At 45.2% G+C, this 19,313-nt stretch overlaps 1 protein-coding gene across 3 annotated transcripts in view; it reads right to left on the bottom strand.

Annotated features, from left to right (window-relative positions):
- LOC147902986 (ARM repeat superfamily protein) overlaps positions 1-19,313 on the bottom strand; it is a 92,686-nt gene that overhangs the window by 24,288 nt on the left and 49,085 nt on the right. For all 3 annotated transcript variants that reach the window (XM_087374090.1, XM_087374091.1, XM_087374089.1), the window contains 2 exons: positions 18,602-18,799; positions 18,429-18,501 (listed from right to left, as the gene is read on the bottom strand). In XM_087374090.1, coding sequence (XP_087230216.1) covers positions 18,429-18,501; positions 18,602-18,799 — 271 coding nt within the window. The remainder of the gene's footprint in view (positions 1-18,428; positions 18,502-18,601; positions 18,800-19,313) is intronic.

Here is a 19,313-nt window from a genome sequence, read left to right on the forward strand (position 1 = left end):
AGGGGAGGAGCGGGGGTGTATGTACCTCCATCGACGCTCCTCTAGTTCAGCATGTGTGTGGTTTTGGCACCCTGATCCCAGGACGAGCGCTTTGGGTGGGCTTGAATATTGAGGGATCCCGCATCGGCATCCTCAATATCTATGCCCCGACCGACCTCAGACGGAGAGCCGCTTTTTGGAGCTCTTTGACAGACTTATTGCCAGAGATGGATTCTTGGATTGTAGGAGGGGACTTCAATAACCTTGAGACCTTAGAGGATCAGCAGAGACGAGGCCCAGAGTTCCTCGGTATAGCTCAGGTGGAGCAGGCAGATTGGGACTCCTTCTTGTTCGCTGTGGGAGGTCGGGACAGCTGGAGGGAGCCTTCCTTTTGCAGATGGACAGGGAGTCTGGACTTCTCTTGGGGTTACAGGAGGGAGGGAGGAAAGACTTCTGGAGCGGTTGGACCGTTTCTATGTCAGCGATTGGGCGCTAGGCAGAGGTGGAGAGTCAGGAGTGGTTCCAGGGACGACCCTCTCTGACCATGCCCCAGTCATCCTAGTCCTGGACTCAGCCTCTCACTCCTTACCTCCACGCTCATGCCGGATCCCATACTCCATCTACTCCAGAGCAGCAGTTCGCAGCAGGATAGTGGACCTGTGGGAGCAGGATTGGGACCCCATGGGGGATATGGCAGCACAGGTAGCTCAGGCTCTTGCCGAGTCTAGTCTCATCTGTCAGCAGGAGGCGATTCAGGTCAGGCAGCAGTGGTGGGCGAAGGAGAGGGGTCTCAGATGAGATCTCGCCTTGATACAACGGATGCAGCAGTCTTCTCCAGGCTCTGAGGAGCTCAGACGACAGGAGGTTAGAGTCTGAGCCATGCTAGAGGAGATCACCCAGCGACACTCAGAGTTCTCGTTTCATGCTTCCAAGTCCTTTTGGGCTAGGAAAGGCGACAGGATGTGCAGAGAGTTCTTCAGGACTCATGGCCAAAGGTCAGCAGGGGAACAGCTCCGATCTCTTAGAGCGCAAGATGGTAGTGTCAGGACAGATCCAGACGAGGTCCGGGACTTGGCGACAGATTTCTACAGATCCATGTTCCAGCAGGAGCCCCCAGACCCTCGTGCCCGCCGTTGCAGGGAGGAGGTGTGGAGGTATACACCGTCGCTCGTGCAGCCTAGCATGAGTGATTCCCTTCTCGTCCCTTTCACCGTGGCAGAGATGCAAGATGCGGTGAGCGCTATTGATGGGCAGAAATACCCAGGTGAGGATGGGCTCTCTAGAGCTTTCTTCACCACCTTCTGGCAGCAGGTCCACCAGCCCTTGCTCGCAGCCTTCCAGCATATCTTCTCCAGCGGACAGATGCAGCGGACAGATGCCAAAGAGCCTTGCGACAGGCTTGATTTGCCTCATCCCTAAAGGGGGGGACCGTCAGGAGATCAGACAGTGGCGCCCTATCACCCTCCTCCCGACTGCCTACAAAATTCTCGCCAAGATGATCAGTAGCCGCATCCGCCCCCTGCTACATGACTTGATCCATGACACCCAGACTAGTTTTGTCCAAGATCGTAGCATTTTGGACAACATTTTCACATTCTCAGAGGCGACGGAGTGGGCCCAGCACAGTGGCCAGCACCTTGCCATACTCCTTCTTGACTTTGAGAAGGCGTACGACAGGGTAGACTGGTCCTTCTTGGAAGGAACACTCTCTCGGTTCGGTTTCCCGGACGAGTGGATCAGAGGTATTGCTAGCCTTTACAGGTCGGCCTCCAGCCGGGTTATCATCAGCGACAGGATGGGGGAGAGATTCACCCTCGAGCGCTCGGTGCGTCAGGGCTGCCCGCTTGCGCCCTACCTCTTCCTATTTTTTGCGGAGGCCGTGACTCACTTCCTATGAGCCCGTACCACTAGTCTTCGAGGGATGCGCCTCCCTATTCGGGACGATGTAGAACTTCTGGACTCCGAGTATGCAGACGACACAGCCCTGTATGTGCAGGATGATATCGAGTCACTGGAGCGAGTGAGACTGTCCTTAGAGGTTTTTTGCCTAGCCGCTGGGACGAAAATCAACTGGCATAAGTCAGTTGGTTTTCTTACGGATCCGGGAGCCAGCTCACAGTGGGGTATTTTCCTGGGGTTTCGCTGGATCCCTACAGGACAGACGACACGTTACCTGGGATTCCAGGAAGGCCTGGATATCACGCCGGCTCAGCAGTTCTTACCGGTCCTAGTCTCCATACGACGGAAGCTAGCCTTCTCTAGCACGGCTCGGCTATCCTTGGCAGGCAGGGCCCTTGTGGTCAACCAGGTCCTTCTTGCCACCGCTTGGTACGTGGCCTCTTGCTGGTGTTTCTCGAGATCGTGTGTAGCCTAGCTGAGGAGACTGGTGCGGAACTTCCTTTGGTCTGGCTCAGATGGTTCCGGCACCACCAGAGCCCGGGTCACCTGGCAGACGGTCATTCTCCCCCAGACAGAGGGCGGCCTTAGCATCATAGATCCATAACTGCAGAGTCAGGCATTACTTGGCAAGTTAGTCATCCGCGGTCTGACCCCAGGAGGGTAGAGGTGGAAGCTCTTGCTTCAGCATGGTCTCAGCGTGTGTACCCCCCAGAGAGGGGGTGATTGGCAGCGGTCTATCCGGTGGATTTTCACTTCTGCCCCACTGACTCAGCCCCATTCCCCCTTCCTCCGTAGCCTCGTCTCGGTTTGGAGGAAGTTGCGGAAGTTGCGACACAGCCTCTCCCAGGTTCCCCCTAGCTGCCGAGAGGAGATAGACAGACAGCCCCTGATCTGCTGCAGCCAGGTGACAGATGATACAAGTCACCAGCTTGGAGAGAGATCCCATATCTCTTGGGCGCTCTGGGCACGTGGGCCCGCGCCCTCGCTCCGGGTTTGGAGGGACGTCTACAGCCAGCTGAGCCCAGGCGAGCTGGCAGCAACAGTAGGTACGGCACGTGGAATCCAGGCTCGGCGAGCGGAGATCGATGCTGCCATTCCTGCAGGTTGGAGGATTCCCATGATCACCAAACAGCTCCTCTCGGGAGATGAGAGGTGGCTAGGGCAGTTCACACCCCGTGGCATTACTTTGGTGGTTGCAGGCCTTTTCTCGGACTCCTCGATTCACTTCTTCTCCGTCGCCGATGATAGCCATCTCCAGAGCAGAGAGGCCGTGATCGACCCCTAGCTTCCCTGGCAGCGCCTTTGCATCACAGGGCAGCAAGGGAAAACGTGGCATATAGACCCCCTGATTATGCAGGACCAGGACTGGAGACTCTGGATCTAGGAGGGCCATTCCTTGACAGAGGTGGAGTGGGACCCAGGGGAGTGGTGTTGGCCACCATTGGAGACCTCAGAGAACCCTACCCCCTTCTTCTCTTACAGTGCGCGTACTGGTAGGCGTGCTCTTGGGGCTCTAGCGCGGGCTACCCACATAGGCACATAGTTGGTATGCCTAAGGGATATCTCTCGTCTTTCTTCGCACATTCTGGAAGACTCTTTGGGCAAGTTGGCGGCCGAGGAAGATCTCTTACTTTCTTTGGATGGTGGCCCACAAGGGGCTACCAGTTGGCAGCTGGCTAAGGCAAATGGGGCAGGAGGGGCACTGCCAGATGTGTTTTCAGGAGGAGTCGTCCCTGAAGCACTGCCTTTGGAGCTGCTCGCATGCTCAGACATTGTGGAAGGGAGTCATGGGGATCTTAGCGAGGGCTGCACCCGAGCTAGGACCGGTCACTTAGGGAGCCGTTTGCTGGTGCAGCACCGAGATGGGACATCACTTGGCTTATGAGTTCTCTAGGCAGGATCTAGTTTTCTTCATCACGCAGGCCACCTGGGCATACATGGACAGCTTCCCTTGGCATCTAACAGAGGCAGATGCAGGAGCGATGACTCGGCACCCAGTTTGGGAGATCATAGGGAGTATTGCAGGCTGGCATATCTGGACTTCCAGATGCGCGCAGACCTTAGAAGGCCAGGCTTCTTCTGCTACCCAGACCCTAGCGGACATTTGGAGCACGATCATTCACACGCTCAAGGGTCAATGGGATCAGATTCAGGGGGAGTCTCGGGCAGGGAAGGAGAAGAGACGGCGCTTCCTTCGCGACTGGGACCATCGAGAGCTGTTCTTCCAGCACTCTGCTCAGAGTCTTCAGTGGCATTACTCCCCCCCACCGTGGCTGTTTGTCCACACTCCGATGATTATGCCCTGAGAGGCTTGTAATTAGTATTTTGTTACCTCGGGCTGTATCCGTTTTGCGATTGCAGCCTGCTGGCCTTTAGGCCCTCTTGTACTCTCGTTTTCAAGCAATATAACTAGCACTACTTTTTGCGAAAAAAAAACAGAAATTTGCAAGGTGCTTATGCCTGATGGATCATGGACCACCTCGCGGTCACAGCTTGCTTCTGTTTGTGTGCATCATTTCTCTCAGCAATTTGGTTCTGCAGTTCCTCCCTCACAGCAGGTTTTGGTTGCACGAAATTTACTGTTGCAGCATGTTTCTCCTATTATTTCCACTACTCAAGCTTTGGAATTATAGGAACCTTTTACTGAGAGGGAACTGTCAGATGCAATTAAATCCTGCGGCAGATGGAAATCTCCAGGATGGGATGGTCTTATAGTCGAGTTTTTTCTAGAATATTGGCCTGTTTTGAAGCATACATTGCTACATATGGTGAATGCCGCATGGCAAAATCAGAAAATGCCCAGACACATGGAAGAGAGGTCTTGTTAAACTCCTTCCAAAAAAGCAAATTTGTGAATCTTTGGCAGACTGGAGACCTATCACCCTTATGCCAGTCATTTACAAAGTCACTACAAAAATGATTGTCGATCAGCTAAAAGGGTTTTTACATGATGGGTTACATCCTGCCCAATATGGCTTTGTCCCGCGTAGGCATATCACAGATAACATTGCTAATGCCTATGTTGGAATTGAATATGCCAAATACACGCAACAGGATGTTTTATTATTGCAAGTTGATATTGCCAAAGCCTTTGATACTATTAAGTGGGATTTTATTTCATCGACTATGCAGGCATTGGGATTTGGCACAAAAATGCAGCAAGTTATCACTTGGCTATATCAAGATAGTAAAGCTGCCTGCATACTTTCAGGGGATATTTCTACATCTTGGACTCTTGGTTGTTCTGTTAGGCAAGGATGTCCCCTAAGTGCTTTACTTTTTGCCATAGCCACTCATCCAATGCTTCAATATCTGGACCACCTTTTGGACACTGACCAATTGCACCAATTGCACGGTTTGGAGATTGCTGGCAGTCATAGCATGATCGCTCAAGCATATGCTGATGATTCATTCTTTACCCCAAAAAATACTCGGAGTGATCTGTCCATGATTATGCAGGCTCTTTCTACATATGGATTGGCTGCTGGTCTTCGGGTAAATTAAAATTGTTGCCTTTGCATGAACAGGAATGGCACAGTCTTCTGTGGCGTGGGGAAATTGTCCCTGCTTCTCAATTCATTCAACATCTTGGCTATCCTGTAGGTTGGGGATCCATGTTCGTTTGCAAATCGCACAATCCATTTTGATAGCATACATACAATTTTATCTGCCTCTCATTACGTTCACTAAGGCAGAGCTGGTTTCCTTTATGTCAGCTATCATGGAAATTTTCTGGTGTGCAAAAAATGGCAAGAAAAGTCTCACATTACTCTCTATGCATCGTCTCTATTCTCCAAAGATGCACGGGGGTCTGAACATTCTCAATATTCAAATGCATTTACTTGCTCACAGAGGAAAAATGATGTTGCAGTTTATGCAAGGAGATCAGCCTTGGGCTTTCATGATCCGCTCTCTCTTATTACATATTCATACTTCTGCCTTTGGGCATTGGTAGCCAACTCAGTGGGATTTCATATTTGGCTCTATCCAAGGCAAGATCAGAGGCTACCCTTTTGTTTCTCGCCTGCTTCTCGATTGGAAACATATCTTATCCCACTTGGAATGGCATGGCTGAGATTCTCTATCCGGAAACTCTTTGAGGGCTGAGAATATTTATTGGTCTAAAGTATTCCACCCTTCTTTGGCCATTCAAGAACCCAGACGTTCTTATTTTCTCTCCTTAAAAGGCATTTCATCTGTGGCGGATGTACTTCAGGATATGGCACACTTTTATCTTTTTCTATGGCTGCCAGCAAATACGGTTTGGGAGCTCATTATCGTCCTTTATGGCATAGGATTTTAGCAATGCTTCAACCGTTTTTGCTGGTACCTCGCTTGAAACTTCATAATAGGCTTGAGGATTGGATTTTACACTCTTCCTCCTCTTCAGCCCGTCCCTTGAAGCTCTCACATATCACAGCGTCATCTTTGTATAAAGTGTTATTACTTCCGCCTTGGATTTCTGACAGAGCAAATACTGTTTGGCGTATGGATCGCCCACTAAAGTGGTGGAGAAAACGGCTGCGTCTCCTTTGGCATTACAAAGTCCCTCTTCGGCAACAGCTTTTCCTTTGGCGAGTTCTGCTTGGCATTTTTCCATCTGGCCAGTTACTCGCACACAGACATATTGCTCCGGCTGTTTGTCACAGATGCCTACACCCTACTTAATCTGTGCTTCACATCTTTTGGTTCTGTCCACATACTTGTGACTTCATCGCTCTCATCCGACAGAGGCTTCGAGCGAGATTTCCTACTGTTACTTTTGGCAGGCTTTTCTGGTTGTTTGGTTTTCATCCAGTGAGACAGGGTTTTGACTTATTTTTTATATGGGTATGCTACTGGGCACTATGGACTTTATGGATGGACAGAAATCATAGAGTCTTTGGTGATCCACTTTTTTCATCCTTTATTTTTTTCAAACGATCACTGCAGCAATCATTCTATGATTGTGTTCAGACTCGTTTGATTGATCAGGATGTGTACACAGCTTATACTGAGATCTTTAGTTGAGTAGTAGTTACTTCATTTTCGAAGTGGCTATGAATCTAATTATTTTATAGCAATAAAAGATTTCTTCTCACTAAAAAAGTGTGTGTGAGAGTGTGTAGATGTTACTCAAGTCCCTATGCTTGTGAAGACGGTGCCAAAGTCTCTTTCTATTCAGGATGCAAATGTTCCTTTTTCATTGGATTCTTTTCATCCTTGGTTGAGACAGGTTTTTAACCCTGTGGTTCAAAAATTCAGGTTGCCAGCTTATATCAAGAAGAATCACAAGGGAAAAAAACAAGTTTGTTTTATTGATGGTGATGTCACTCCGTTGCATCACTTTTTGCAAGTCAATAATCTTAAAATGGAGGATGTGTTGTTAGATCCGCCTCCAAATGACATGTAAATTTTATCTTGGTAGCCTCATGAGTTTTTCTCTCTGAGGCTTGCTTGTAAATTTTATCTTTGTACTCAATGGTGGGTTTTCACCTCGTTTGAGGTTTCCCACAAAGAAATATAAGATTTCACTTTTTTTTTATATATGTGTGTGTGTGTGTGTGTGAGACAGATTTGGCATTCTAAGATTCCTCTCCGTCAGCAGGTTTTCTTGTGGAGAGCTTTGTTGGGTGTTCTTCCTCATGGACAGCTCTTCGCACGACGACATATTGCTTCCACTATTTGTCACAGATGTCTGGCTCCGAGAGAGACTCTACCTCATCTCTTTTGGCATTGTCCTTCCTCTCGTGCTTTCTTGGACTTGCTTGGGCAGATTTTGAGAGCTCAGTTTCCTCAGATTGCTTTGGCAAGTTCTTCTGGCTTTTTGATGTACATCCACCCAGACAGGAGTTCGATTTCTTTTTTGTTTGGGTTCGGTACTAGGCACTCCAGACTCTCTGGAAGGATCGTAATCATACGGTCTTTGGTGATCCTGTTTTTTCCACTTTCTCTTTCTTAGACACTCTTTGCAGCAATCGCTTTTTGATTGCTTGCAATCTCATGTCTTTGATCATGATGTATATTTGTCCTAGAGTGAGATTTTCTCTTAATGTATTATAGCTCTCCCTTTCTGGGATAGCTTTTTTTGGTAATATAATGACTCAAAGATTCCACACAGAAAAAAAGTGTGCGTGTGTGATGCATTCCTCATCGTCCTATTCTAGGATGATGATTTTGTAATATAAAGCAACTCAATTTTTCACTTTAAAAAGTGTGTGTGTGTTTTTTCCACCTTCTCTTTCTTCAGACACTCTTTGCAACAATCGCTTTTTGATTGCTTGCAATCTCGTGTCTTTGATCATGATGTATATTTGTCCTACAGTGAGATTTTCTCTTGATGTATTATAGCTCTCCCTTTCTGGGATAGCTTTTTTTGTAATATAATGACTCAAAGATTCCACACAAAAAAAGTATGTGTGTGAAGGCTTATGTGGGGTGTGTGAGAGATGAGGAGCGGACCTGCCTTGCAGCCAGCCCAGCCCGTGTGCTAGCCCTCCGTTTATGGCTCCCTACGCCTATTTTCGGATCCCGTGCCAGCCCACGTGCAATTGCGCTGCTCCAGATCTGTTTTATTCGCCAAATACTGCCTTCGAAGCCCTGCTGCAGGTCCGCCTTGATTCTGTACAGGCCCGTACTGTTCCGTACAGCCTGTACGAATACCGTACAATTTGTATGGCCATTTTGGGATTCTCTGCGCACTGGTTTTCTGGTCTTTGGCAGTTTTGTCGTCCAATTCTCCCTCCTTCAGCCCTTATTTGCTGCGTTTTTTTATTCTCTTCTCCTAACGTCCTCTCCGCTATCTTCTTGTAATCTTTGTCCCAGACTTTTCAGTTCAGTATATAACAGCCTTTCTCTTACCTTCTTCCGATTTTACCTTCTACCCTTTACCTTCTTTCTATTCAAATCTCTCTTCCTTTCCTACATTTCCTTCTCCGCTTTACAGGTTCTCAATGGCTACTATGAAGACATACATAAATAAAAGGCAAAACCAGGATTTGGGTCAGGATGACCCTGGGCATGCTTCTTTGGAGGCTCCATTAGTTTGCAAAGTGCATTATGCAGCTAGGGGCTTCTTTGAAGTGATCATGGTGGATGAACAACACAAGCAGATGCTACTTGAGCACTCCCCTCTTTTCTATGGCCAGCAGATGGTACATGTTCTTCCCTGGTCGCCTACCAGGGACTATCACACTTTGATTAGGCATCGTTGTCCTGGGTGGGTGGAGGTTGTGGACTTCCCTCAATGCCTTGCTTCTTTGTTGCAAAAAATTGCAGCCTCTTTGGGAAAGGTGGTGTGTCCACCATGATCGAATGGCAACTCGAATAGATTTTGCATTTTGTGGGATACATATAATCCCACTCCAGACTCATATTCTGTCATAGTAAACAATGTTGCTATGGGCAATGCATTTTACAAGCTGAAATGGGGTTTATTTGCAGGAGCTTGTTTTGAATGCAAAAAGTTTGGGCACATGGCTTCACAATGCCCAATAATCTTGCATAAAATGCCTCCAAATGCCATGCTTGCTGATATGCATCACAGGGATACTTATGTCTCTTCTCAAGCAAAGAATAAGTCCAATAAACCAATAAATGCAGCTTAGGATAAGGGGAAAGCTCTTGCTGCGTCAAATGCAAATGCCACTGCATTGATGCCTTCAACTTCTCAATCGAAAGTAAGGGAAAAAACTTTGCAGGAAGCTTGGCAGAGTCCAAGGAAGATTATGACAGCAAGGAGACCTCTTCTCTAACGACTTAATCTGTTTACTCCTAACTGAATCACGATTCACGCGCACAGGCACCTCGATTTTCCTCCCAACCAACCTCGGTGGTAGCAGGCTCTCAGCAAAAATTCCTACTAAATTCCACCAAGCCCCAAAATTCCCTAGATGGATCTAGTATGCCACATGTCTTCTTTCTAGGGTCCCTCCTTAATGCATCATTTACCCCTCTCTTGGGATGTCATTAAAACCATTTGCCCCTAGGCACATTTCATGCATGTAGGTCCCTTAGCCTTAGATCCACCTAGTCTAGTGCCATGTCACCCTCACCAAGGACCTTGACCTTTATTCCTTTTTTATCATTTACATGAAGCCCAAACAAATATAATATAAACATTGAATGAGCCATCTTGGTAAGACGATCGACCACCACAAGAATAGAATCATACCCACCTTGTGTTGTAGGCAGACCTACAATAAAGTCCATGGAAATGCTCTCCCACTTACCTAGTGGTATCTCCAAGGGCTATAAAAGTCCGGGTGGCTTCACCCGCTCTGCCTTACTTACCTGACACGAAAAACAACGTGTCACATATTCATGAATATGCTTTTTCATCTTTGGCCAAAAGAAATCTCGCTTCACGACATCATATGTCTTCTCGACTCCTGGATGTCCCGCACATGGGCTATCATGGCATTGTCGAATGACTCTCTCCCTGAGATCATTCTGATTAGATACTACTACCTTGCCATTTCTTTTCAGCATACCATCCCTTATCGCATATCTTGCATAAGTTTAACCTTTCCTGGATGCCAGGTCATCCTTTTCCCCGGGTTTTAATACATGAGCCTTAGGCCAAAGGCTCTGGACAAACTCGTCCACCTTTTGAGTTTCTCTAATCTCGGTCATTAGGGCACTCTCTAATACCGTGAAACTCATATTATGCATAATACGTGACAACGCATCAGCAACTTTATTATCCTTTCCTCTTCGGTACCGAATCGTCAAGCTAAACTCCTGCATGAGTTCTGCCCACCTAGCTTGGCGGCCTCTCAAGTCAGGTTGTTTACAAAAATGTTTCAAAGTATCATGATCAACATCAACATAAAACTCTGATCCATACAAATAATATCTCCATGTTTTCAGAGCATGGACAACAGCATACAACTCTAATTCATGAGTTGGCCAATTTCGTTGAGAGGGAGAAAGCTTCTTGCTTTCAAAGGCTACTGGCCTTCCCTCTTGGAGGAGAACTGCTCCTACCGCAATGCCACTTGCATCGGTTTCAAGAAAAAATGGTTTCTGGGGATCAACTACTTTTAACACCGGTCCTGTGACCACAGCTTATTTTATGGTGTTAAAACTTTCCTGTTGATTCTGTCCCCATATAAAAGGTACTTTATCTGAGGTCAGATCAGTCAATGGCGATACTATTTCGGAATATCCTTTGATATGCCTTCGATAAAATTGGACAAATCCCAAGAATGATCGTAAAAAGCAGTCAGACTCTGAGGGATTGGCCAAGTCAGTATCGCAGCCACTTTCTTTGAATCCATTTCTAGGAGTAATTATGAATCCTAAATATTCAAGTCTTACCATACACAGTACAGTTTTCTTTTTATTTACATAAAGACTGGCTTTCCTCAAAGCACCGAACACTATTTTTAAGTGTTCCTAATGCTCGGTAATACTCTTACTGAATACCAGAATATCGTCAATAAAATGTACTACAAACTTTCCGATATACGGACGTAGTAAATCATTCATAAGCATGACGAATGTAGCTGGAGCATTGGTAAGTCCAAAGGACATTACCAAAAACTCATAATGTCCAAACCTGCTTCAAAAAGCGGTTTTATGCACATCCTCGGCCCTAATACGGATCTGATGGTAGCCACATTTAAGATCTATCTTACTGAAAATTACGGCCCCATGTAATGCATCTAGCAAATCATCGATCCGAGCCATCGGATACCTGTGCTTAATAGTGATATTATTCAATGCTCTGTAATCTATACAAAGGCGAAAAGTATCATCGTTTTTTTTTTTAAATATCACTGGCGAAGCAAAAGGTGAAAAACTTGGTTGAATCTGTCCCAACTTGAGGTATTCTTCCAGTTGTCTTCGCACCTCCTCTTCTTCGGTAAAACTCAATCTATAGGGAGGTCTATTTACAGGTTCTGCCCCCGGGATTAGTTCAATCTTATGTTGAACATTTCGCTCTGGAGGTAACCCATAAGGTAGCTCATCCCTAAAACGATCAGAGAACTCCTCTGCTATTTGATCAGCCAGCTTGGCCATCTCTCCATTTTGAGCAACATCACTGCTAGCCGAAGAATCATCAATTGGCTCTACCGATGCTGTACAAAGAAACAAAAACTCTTCTTGAGCTTTTCGAATTTCCATCACGGAAACCAACGGTCCTTGAGGTATATCCCTTTCACCTTGTAAGACATACAGCACATCATTCATCTTGAATTGATAAATGTGCTTTTTTCAATCTATGGCTGGATTCTTCCTAGAATGCCAAGCCTTACCTAGGGCTATGTATGCATAAGCAAGCTTAGTCATTTCAAAATCAAGCTTCTCAGCATAGTCCTGAATTCGAAGCTCCAACTGGGTAACCCTTTGGTCCCATACTTCAGTTGAACTTCCGTCTGCCATCCTGACTGTATATGCATAGTCAGATGGGCTAGTCTTTAGTTTCAGCCTCTTTACGAGCTTGGAGTTAATTACATTGTGCGCTGACGCTGAGTCAAACAACACAATGACCTCATGATTAGCTACTTGCCCTTTCATCTTAATTAACTCCGTATCATTAAAGGCTGTATACCCCGTTGCTGCGGGCTTTGACAAGATATTATCAGGTGCACTAGTTACTAACTTAGCAACATACACACATAACAAAAAAGATAATGACCTTTGAGAAGATCCCGCTAGCTGAATCTGCATCTGCATCTGTTCTGCTCTGGGACTTCCCTCCATTTCCACGTCGCATTCTGAGACCACCATCTCAGCTATCCGACGATCTTTGTTTCGTGGACAATCTTTCCACTGATGAGGCTGAAGGCAACCGAAACACAAGCCTTCTCTCCTCGCTTTTTCCCTTTGCTCTGGGTTCAAAGAAGACTTCGACCAAGCCCGGGCTGCCATTGGTGTTACTTTTCTTTTCATTCCAATGGTGGTACTTGATTTAGGAGTCTCAACTGGTTTCGCCTGCTTGGCTTGACCACTAGGCTGTGAGGCACTCCCTTTGCTAATCCACTTCTTTTTAAACCCAGTTTTCTTTGGGTACCCATACTGAGTCCCAACCTGCACAAACCCACTTGGTCTGTTCCCTTTTGCATCCTCATAGTTTAGGGCTATGGCAATTGCTTCATCTAGCGTGTTCGCATACTTAGCCCGAACTTCCATCTTAATTCGATCATTCAATCCAAAGATAAAATCTTTCACTTGGATTGACTGAGGTAAGGGTTCATCAACCTTCATTACACTTTCTCTAAACTTATCAGTGTATTCTGCCACTGATAAATTCCTCTGACAAAGATTTCGATACTGATCCCAAGCTCGGGATGCTTCATCAGAAGGTAAGAAGTGTTTTATAAATTCCTTTTTAAACCCCTCCCAAGTAGTGGATGCTACTCCATCTTTCTGCTGTTTTATCCACCACCTATCCGCTGCCTCATTAAACATATGGGTGGCCTCGCGGATTTTCTTCATATCATTCCTGATTTCACAAATGGCGAATGCCTCGTCCCATTTGTGTAACCAGGTGTCAATGATATCGGAACTACGGTCAGACATCCGACCAGAATACTTTTCTGGCCTATAATTGGCAATATTAGGCACCTTAGCCCTCCTAGGCTCGACTGTACGAACACTGGACTCCGGTTCCATCGGAGATTTACCTTTCTCCTCACGAGATAGTCTGGCAAACATACTATGTACCATTTTCATGAGCTCAGACTGCCCTACAGTTGTTTACAACTGCTGCGCTAAAATTTGTTGCAAGGCATCCTCTAACATTGCAATTCTGCCAGACAGTGTATGACCTGTTGGGTGCGACACCTGCAGGGTCGGTCGGACTCCCGACTCTACGAGATCCATCCTGGAAGCTTCTTCTTCTACTTCCATTTAGGTCAATGGGGGGGGTGTGTGTTTTTAAAAATAAAAATAAAAATAAAACACCGCTTGAAACTGTAATTACAAATCGAAAGTCCAACTTTCAACTTTACACCTGACAAAGCATATATCACACTGTAACCAAAATCACTTTTCCCTATACTAGGAAAAACTCCTGCAATCCAAATTGACTCAAACACGGAGACAAATAAACAAGCAAATACTCCCACAAAGCTTAGAAGGCATAGAGAGCTCCCTGGTTATAATTCTTGCTGCATGTTCCCCTCGCATCGTGGTAAGCGATTCTTGGGCCCCATTTGTACCACAGTGTGTGCTTTACGAAATCAGCAGACATGCTTACCAGCATTTGGTCTTCTATCCATCTCTTAATGGTTTCGTTAAACCATTAAACCGACACTTGGTTCAATCGCGTCAAGATATGGTAGCCTGATACCAAATCTGTCTGCACTATCACATAAGTGGCTCTCATCGTGCGCTGTTCGTCTTCCATACCTTCAACTCGTCAACAGCTTACGTGAACTCAACCATCCTGCGACAGCTAGTTCCATGAACTAGCTAACTAGTGCTGCGATGACGTCCGTGAACCCACAGTAACTTTGGTCGTGCGCTGCTTATCAGCTCTACCCCTGATCATTTTGTGCGCTTCTTCTCATGGAGTGCACGTCTTGTGCAATAGCTAGCTCTCGCGATTTCCAGAGGCCTTTGAAGCCAACAACTCGTAAACCTCCGCGTGCGCCACTCTGATTATCCAACGTAACTCGATGACCTGAACGATCTACTTTCCACAGATCGTACCGCTCTGATACCAAATCTAACGACTTAATCTGTTTACTCCTAACTGAATCACGATTCACGGGCACAGGCACCTCGATTTTCCTCCCAGCCAACCTCGGTGGTAGCAGGCTCTCAGCAAAAATCACATGTTACATGAAGCTCCTGCCTACTAAATTCCACCAAGCCCCAAAATTCCCTAGATGGATCTAGTATGCCACATGTCTTCTTTCTAGGGTCCCTCCTTAATGCATCATTTACCCCTCTCTTGGGATGTCATTGAAACCATTTGCCCCTAGGCACATTTCATGCATTTAGGTCCCTTAGCCTTAGATCCACCTAGTCTAGTGCCATGTCACCCTCACCAAGGACCTTGACCTTTATTCCTTTTTTATCATTTACATGAAGCCCAAACAAATATAATACAAACATTGATCCTTTAAAGGAAAATGTCGACTGACCCTTCTGAGGTCATGTTACCTCAACTTGAGCGTAACATCTTCCATCACGTACTTGGAATGGTTCATCTTCAAGTGGGAACACTCCTCAAGAAAATTCAGGGATTGGAATTACATGGGCTGCGGTAACAGCCAGTCGTACCCTCTTTCCTGAAGAGGAAGTGGTTGCACTTTTATCTTCTCCACAGACTTTAGTTTCATCTCAAGGTCGGCCTAATCCTGAGGTTGAAATGCAATCTTGAGTTTTTGGGTTCTCAAATGTATATACTTTGTAAATATGCTGTCATACATAAAGTGTCTTACTCTCAATGTAGAGGGTCTCTATGATCCCAAGAAATGGAAGTTGGTTTGGGGTTAGTTGCATTGCAAGAGCATAAGCAGCAAGCAGCATATGTATGCTGGTCAATATGGACATTTTTCTGGCTATGAAATCTTCTATGCAGGAGAACATACTTTTTCAGGAGTGGTTTTCCTGGTGAAATATGAATTACAGCCAGTGGTTGCTCTAAATGATTGTCAACGTAGACAGTTGATTATTCAATGTCTTATACAGGGGGAAGTTTTTGAGTTTGCTTCAGTTTATGCGCCACAATCCTCTCATAGTAGAGGTTTGATTTGAGCTCATATGCAAAGTTATCCATAGAAACAACATGCATTTATTTGTGGAGATTTTAATAATACTCCTCAACCAGGGGATAACACATCAGGTCATACTCATATGTTAGCATCTGAACGTCAGCATTGATCTGCTTTATTGACTCAGCTCCCTCTTATTGATTTGTGGAAAGAATCACATCCTATGCTGCCTGGTTTTACCTTTCAACATAATGCTCAGTCTGCTTATCGGGCACGTTTGGATCAATGGTATAGAGTTGATCCTCAGCATTATGATTCTCTCACTGTCAATTTATGGGTGGATTACACATTCACACATTCTGATCATGCCCCTTTGTGGTTGAGGATTGCTCTCCATGAGATACCTGATGACAGGCTTGTTCACAGAAGATTGCTTCTTGTCAACAACAGTTATTTGCAGCATGAAGCATACAAGAATCTGGGTAAAGATGCGCTTCAGCCACTATCTCGACAGGCTACCATTGGTATTGATTTTGCCTGGGAAGCCTTTGTTACACGAATGCAAGCTATCATTCGTAGTTATGGCAAAAGTTATATGAAGACCTTGAGGGACAATGTTGCTCAGGCAAAATCTCAGTGTCAGTCTTTGACAGAGCTGAGTCATCTCAGGAATCTTTCTTATCAGGAAAATCAGATTTTATGTCAGGCAAAATATTATTTGCAATGCAATGACAATAGGAAAATAACTAAATGGGAAACACGTGCAAGACAGAGAGCCTTTTTAGATAAAGGCTGCTCCTCTAAAGCCTAAAGGGCTGCATTACAGAAGGTCTTCTCAAAATATTTGCAGGGCTTTGTTATCAGATGGTGTTTGGACTTCTTCCAGAGCAGAGCTTGCTACAGCTTGTGTTCGACATTTTTCTTCTCAGTTTGGAAAAGCAAATTTACCCTCACAAGAGGTTATTACAGCGAGAGGAAAATTATTACAGCATGTCATTCCAATTGTCTCTTTGGCACAGGCCTTGGATTTGGAAGCTCCTTTCACTGAACAAGAGCTAAATGATGCTGTTAAATTCTGTGGTAGATGGAAATCTCTTGGTTGGGATGGTCTCACGGTGGAATTTTTCTTGGCATTTTGGGATCTGCTGAAAATCCCTTTGCTCCAAATGATCAATACTGCTTGGCAAAATCAATGTATGCCAGATGCTTAGAAGAAAGGGTTGGTTAAACTTCTTCCCAAGAAGCTCATTTGTGAGTCATTAGTTGATTGAAGCCCATTTGTGAGTCATTAGCATATCTTGGCCATAAAGGCAAGATGATGCTTCATTTTCTTCAAGATGATCAGCCTTGGGGGGCTACTACTCCTGCATTTGGTTTTTGGCACTCTTATTTCCTTAATTCAAAAGGGATTTCAGTGATGCATTGTTTAGCCATTTTTCAGAGCAGTTGAGGACACTCACTCTAGCACATCTTATGAAAACCTTCAATGAGTGCACAAGCTCAAGGCCTGCCCCTTTTATGATGACAAAGGTTCCAGACTTTAAAATGTTTATTGATGGTTACTTATGTGAAGGCCAGGATAAACTTATTGGACATTCAAACTTCAAAGCCACTGCATTTTCGTTTTTTCATGCACAACGCCTTTTTGTTCAACCAGCCAAACAACTAGGATCATATTTGAAGAAGGTTTTGGGGCATTTTAAAAAATGTCAACTGGCACACAAGCTAGCCAAATAAGTACTAGTCACAGACACAATCCTAAAACATGCTCCAATGTACATCTAGCAGCTATTCTCAGAGCTGTTATCAGCATTAACTACATTTGTCCCATAGATCTTGTTGAGTCTCCAGTGAACATTAATAAAACTCATACACCCAAGGCCATCGGCGACCTAAAGCAGCCATGCCTGCATAGCGCAGCTTCGTTGGCTCAGTAGCCAGTCCACATAAGCTTCAGTGGCCTGCTTGGCCCTGCAAGCAGAATAGGGATTGCACACAGGATTGTGCCCATAAAAAGGGTGATGTCTATCTGCTCGTGGGTCAGGGAGCCAGCTATGTACATACACACGGGTCTCACAGTGATTCATGGCAATACATCTCTCGGCTACTACCTTTCCGATACAGCATGGATGCCACATAGCTTCCTACCAAACATTGGTTTTATGGAGATCAATATTTACAAATTAAAAAGATGGCTTCATTCAAAGCCTGGGCTACCCACAGATGCACCTGTTTATGCCATGCAGAGGGGAAGGTTGGACTTAGCATGTTGCTTATAGGACGTTGAGAACTTGAGACTTTAAAACCCTTGGGATATGCGGACCATTGGGATTTTCAAATGCCCCCATTTCAAGGAGATCAAACACAACTCCATTGCCTCTTCTCTTGCTTACAAACATAGCCCTACTCAAAGTCTATCACCACTTTCTGGAATAATGGGTGCACAAGCACAACCAGAGACAAGACCTTGAGCCCCCATCCAGACACCAAGGCGCACGTACCACTCAATCACCAGACGTGCGGCTAAATTTTATTCTCTTAGTGGACCCTTGACTCTGACTAAAAGATGTCGAACTAGAGGTATTACGAGAGTGCATTGGCCAGTGCCTGAGGTACTGTAGCAGATTATCTGCATAACTACACTAGGAACAAGCACACTGCACCATCAACAACTACACTAGGAACAAGCACACTGCACCATCAACAATTCAGGATTCTGCCTATTCTATCATGTCATAAACTTTCCCTCTGTTCTAACCCAATCAGATAGACAAGACAAGCTTTGTAAACTTTTCCATACCCCAAAGAAAAATCTGTATTAAAACAGAGAACCTGCTGCCAAACAACCAGACCAAGATGCCGTGTACCTTTGAAAGAAGAACTAGAGTACAAACGCACCTTCTTCCTCATGAGACTTAGTGAAAAGTCTCACAAGCTTACGCACAAATAAACCTTCTGATTTGTCAGCCTCCTAGTTTTTCCAAAAAAAGGCATAACCGAGCTTTAATAACATCATCATAAACCACAATGATAATATGTGACTTCACTAGAAGCTGGGATCTGTCACTAACCTGAAGCAATTGTCTAGCACCAGATTCCAATTGTGTGAGATTGACTAGCAGTAGAATCAACAACCTGTTTATAGCTTGCCCTGGTCTGCCTACCAGCTCCATCACCTGCTCAATGCCTTGAGCTTGTATGATTGCCTCTGCTAGTTGAGGTTCTTGTGAAAGATTCACTAAAGCTTCTGCTCCCGGCTGAGCACACTCCTTCGAATTAAAAAGATTTCAACCACACGGAACACATGTTAGTTTAAATCCAGTCCTGAAATAATTATGTCCACAACTTTCTGTCATTTGAAAATAGCAGCACCATGCTAGTTATACCGGGTGGATTACTTAATGATATTGGGTTGTGCATAAGACACCTTTTTTAAAACAAGGTGGCAAAACCACTATGTCCCTGCTTTTAATAAAGTTTTTAATGAAAGAAAGAGTACATGGATAGCAACATTTTAAAAACACTAATGACCTCTTTAACAAAGTAGCTTGACCAAAGACAAACTGGAAGGCCCCTTTGGACCAAACAACCAACCATCTCCCCAGAGTCCCTTGGCAGGGCCAAAAATTCCTCCTCTTAACCACAATTTCACAAAAGAGAGTATTATTCATTGATGGGCATCAACTTTTTTAAAACACTTTGATGTATTGCATATACAATTCCCAAGAATATTACAATCACTAGGATCTCTCTCTCTCTCTCTCTCTCTCTCTCTCTCTCTCT

Source organism: Dipteris shenzhenensis, chromosome 4 (assembly GCF_047967505.1).
Source record: "Dipteris shenzhenensis isolate YYH24624 ecotype China chromosome 4, Dip_SZ_1.0, whole genome shotgun sequence".
Taxonomy (NCBI): Eukaryota; Viridiplantae; Streptophyta; class Polypodiopsida; order Gleicheniales; family Dipteridaceae; genus Dipteris; species Dipteris shenzhenensis.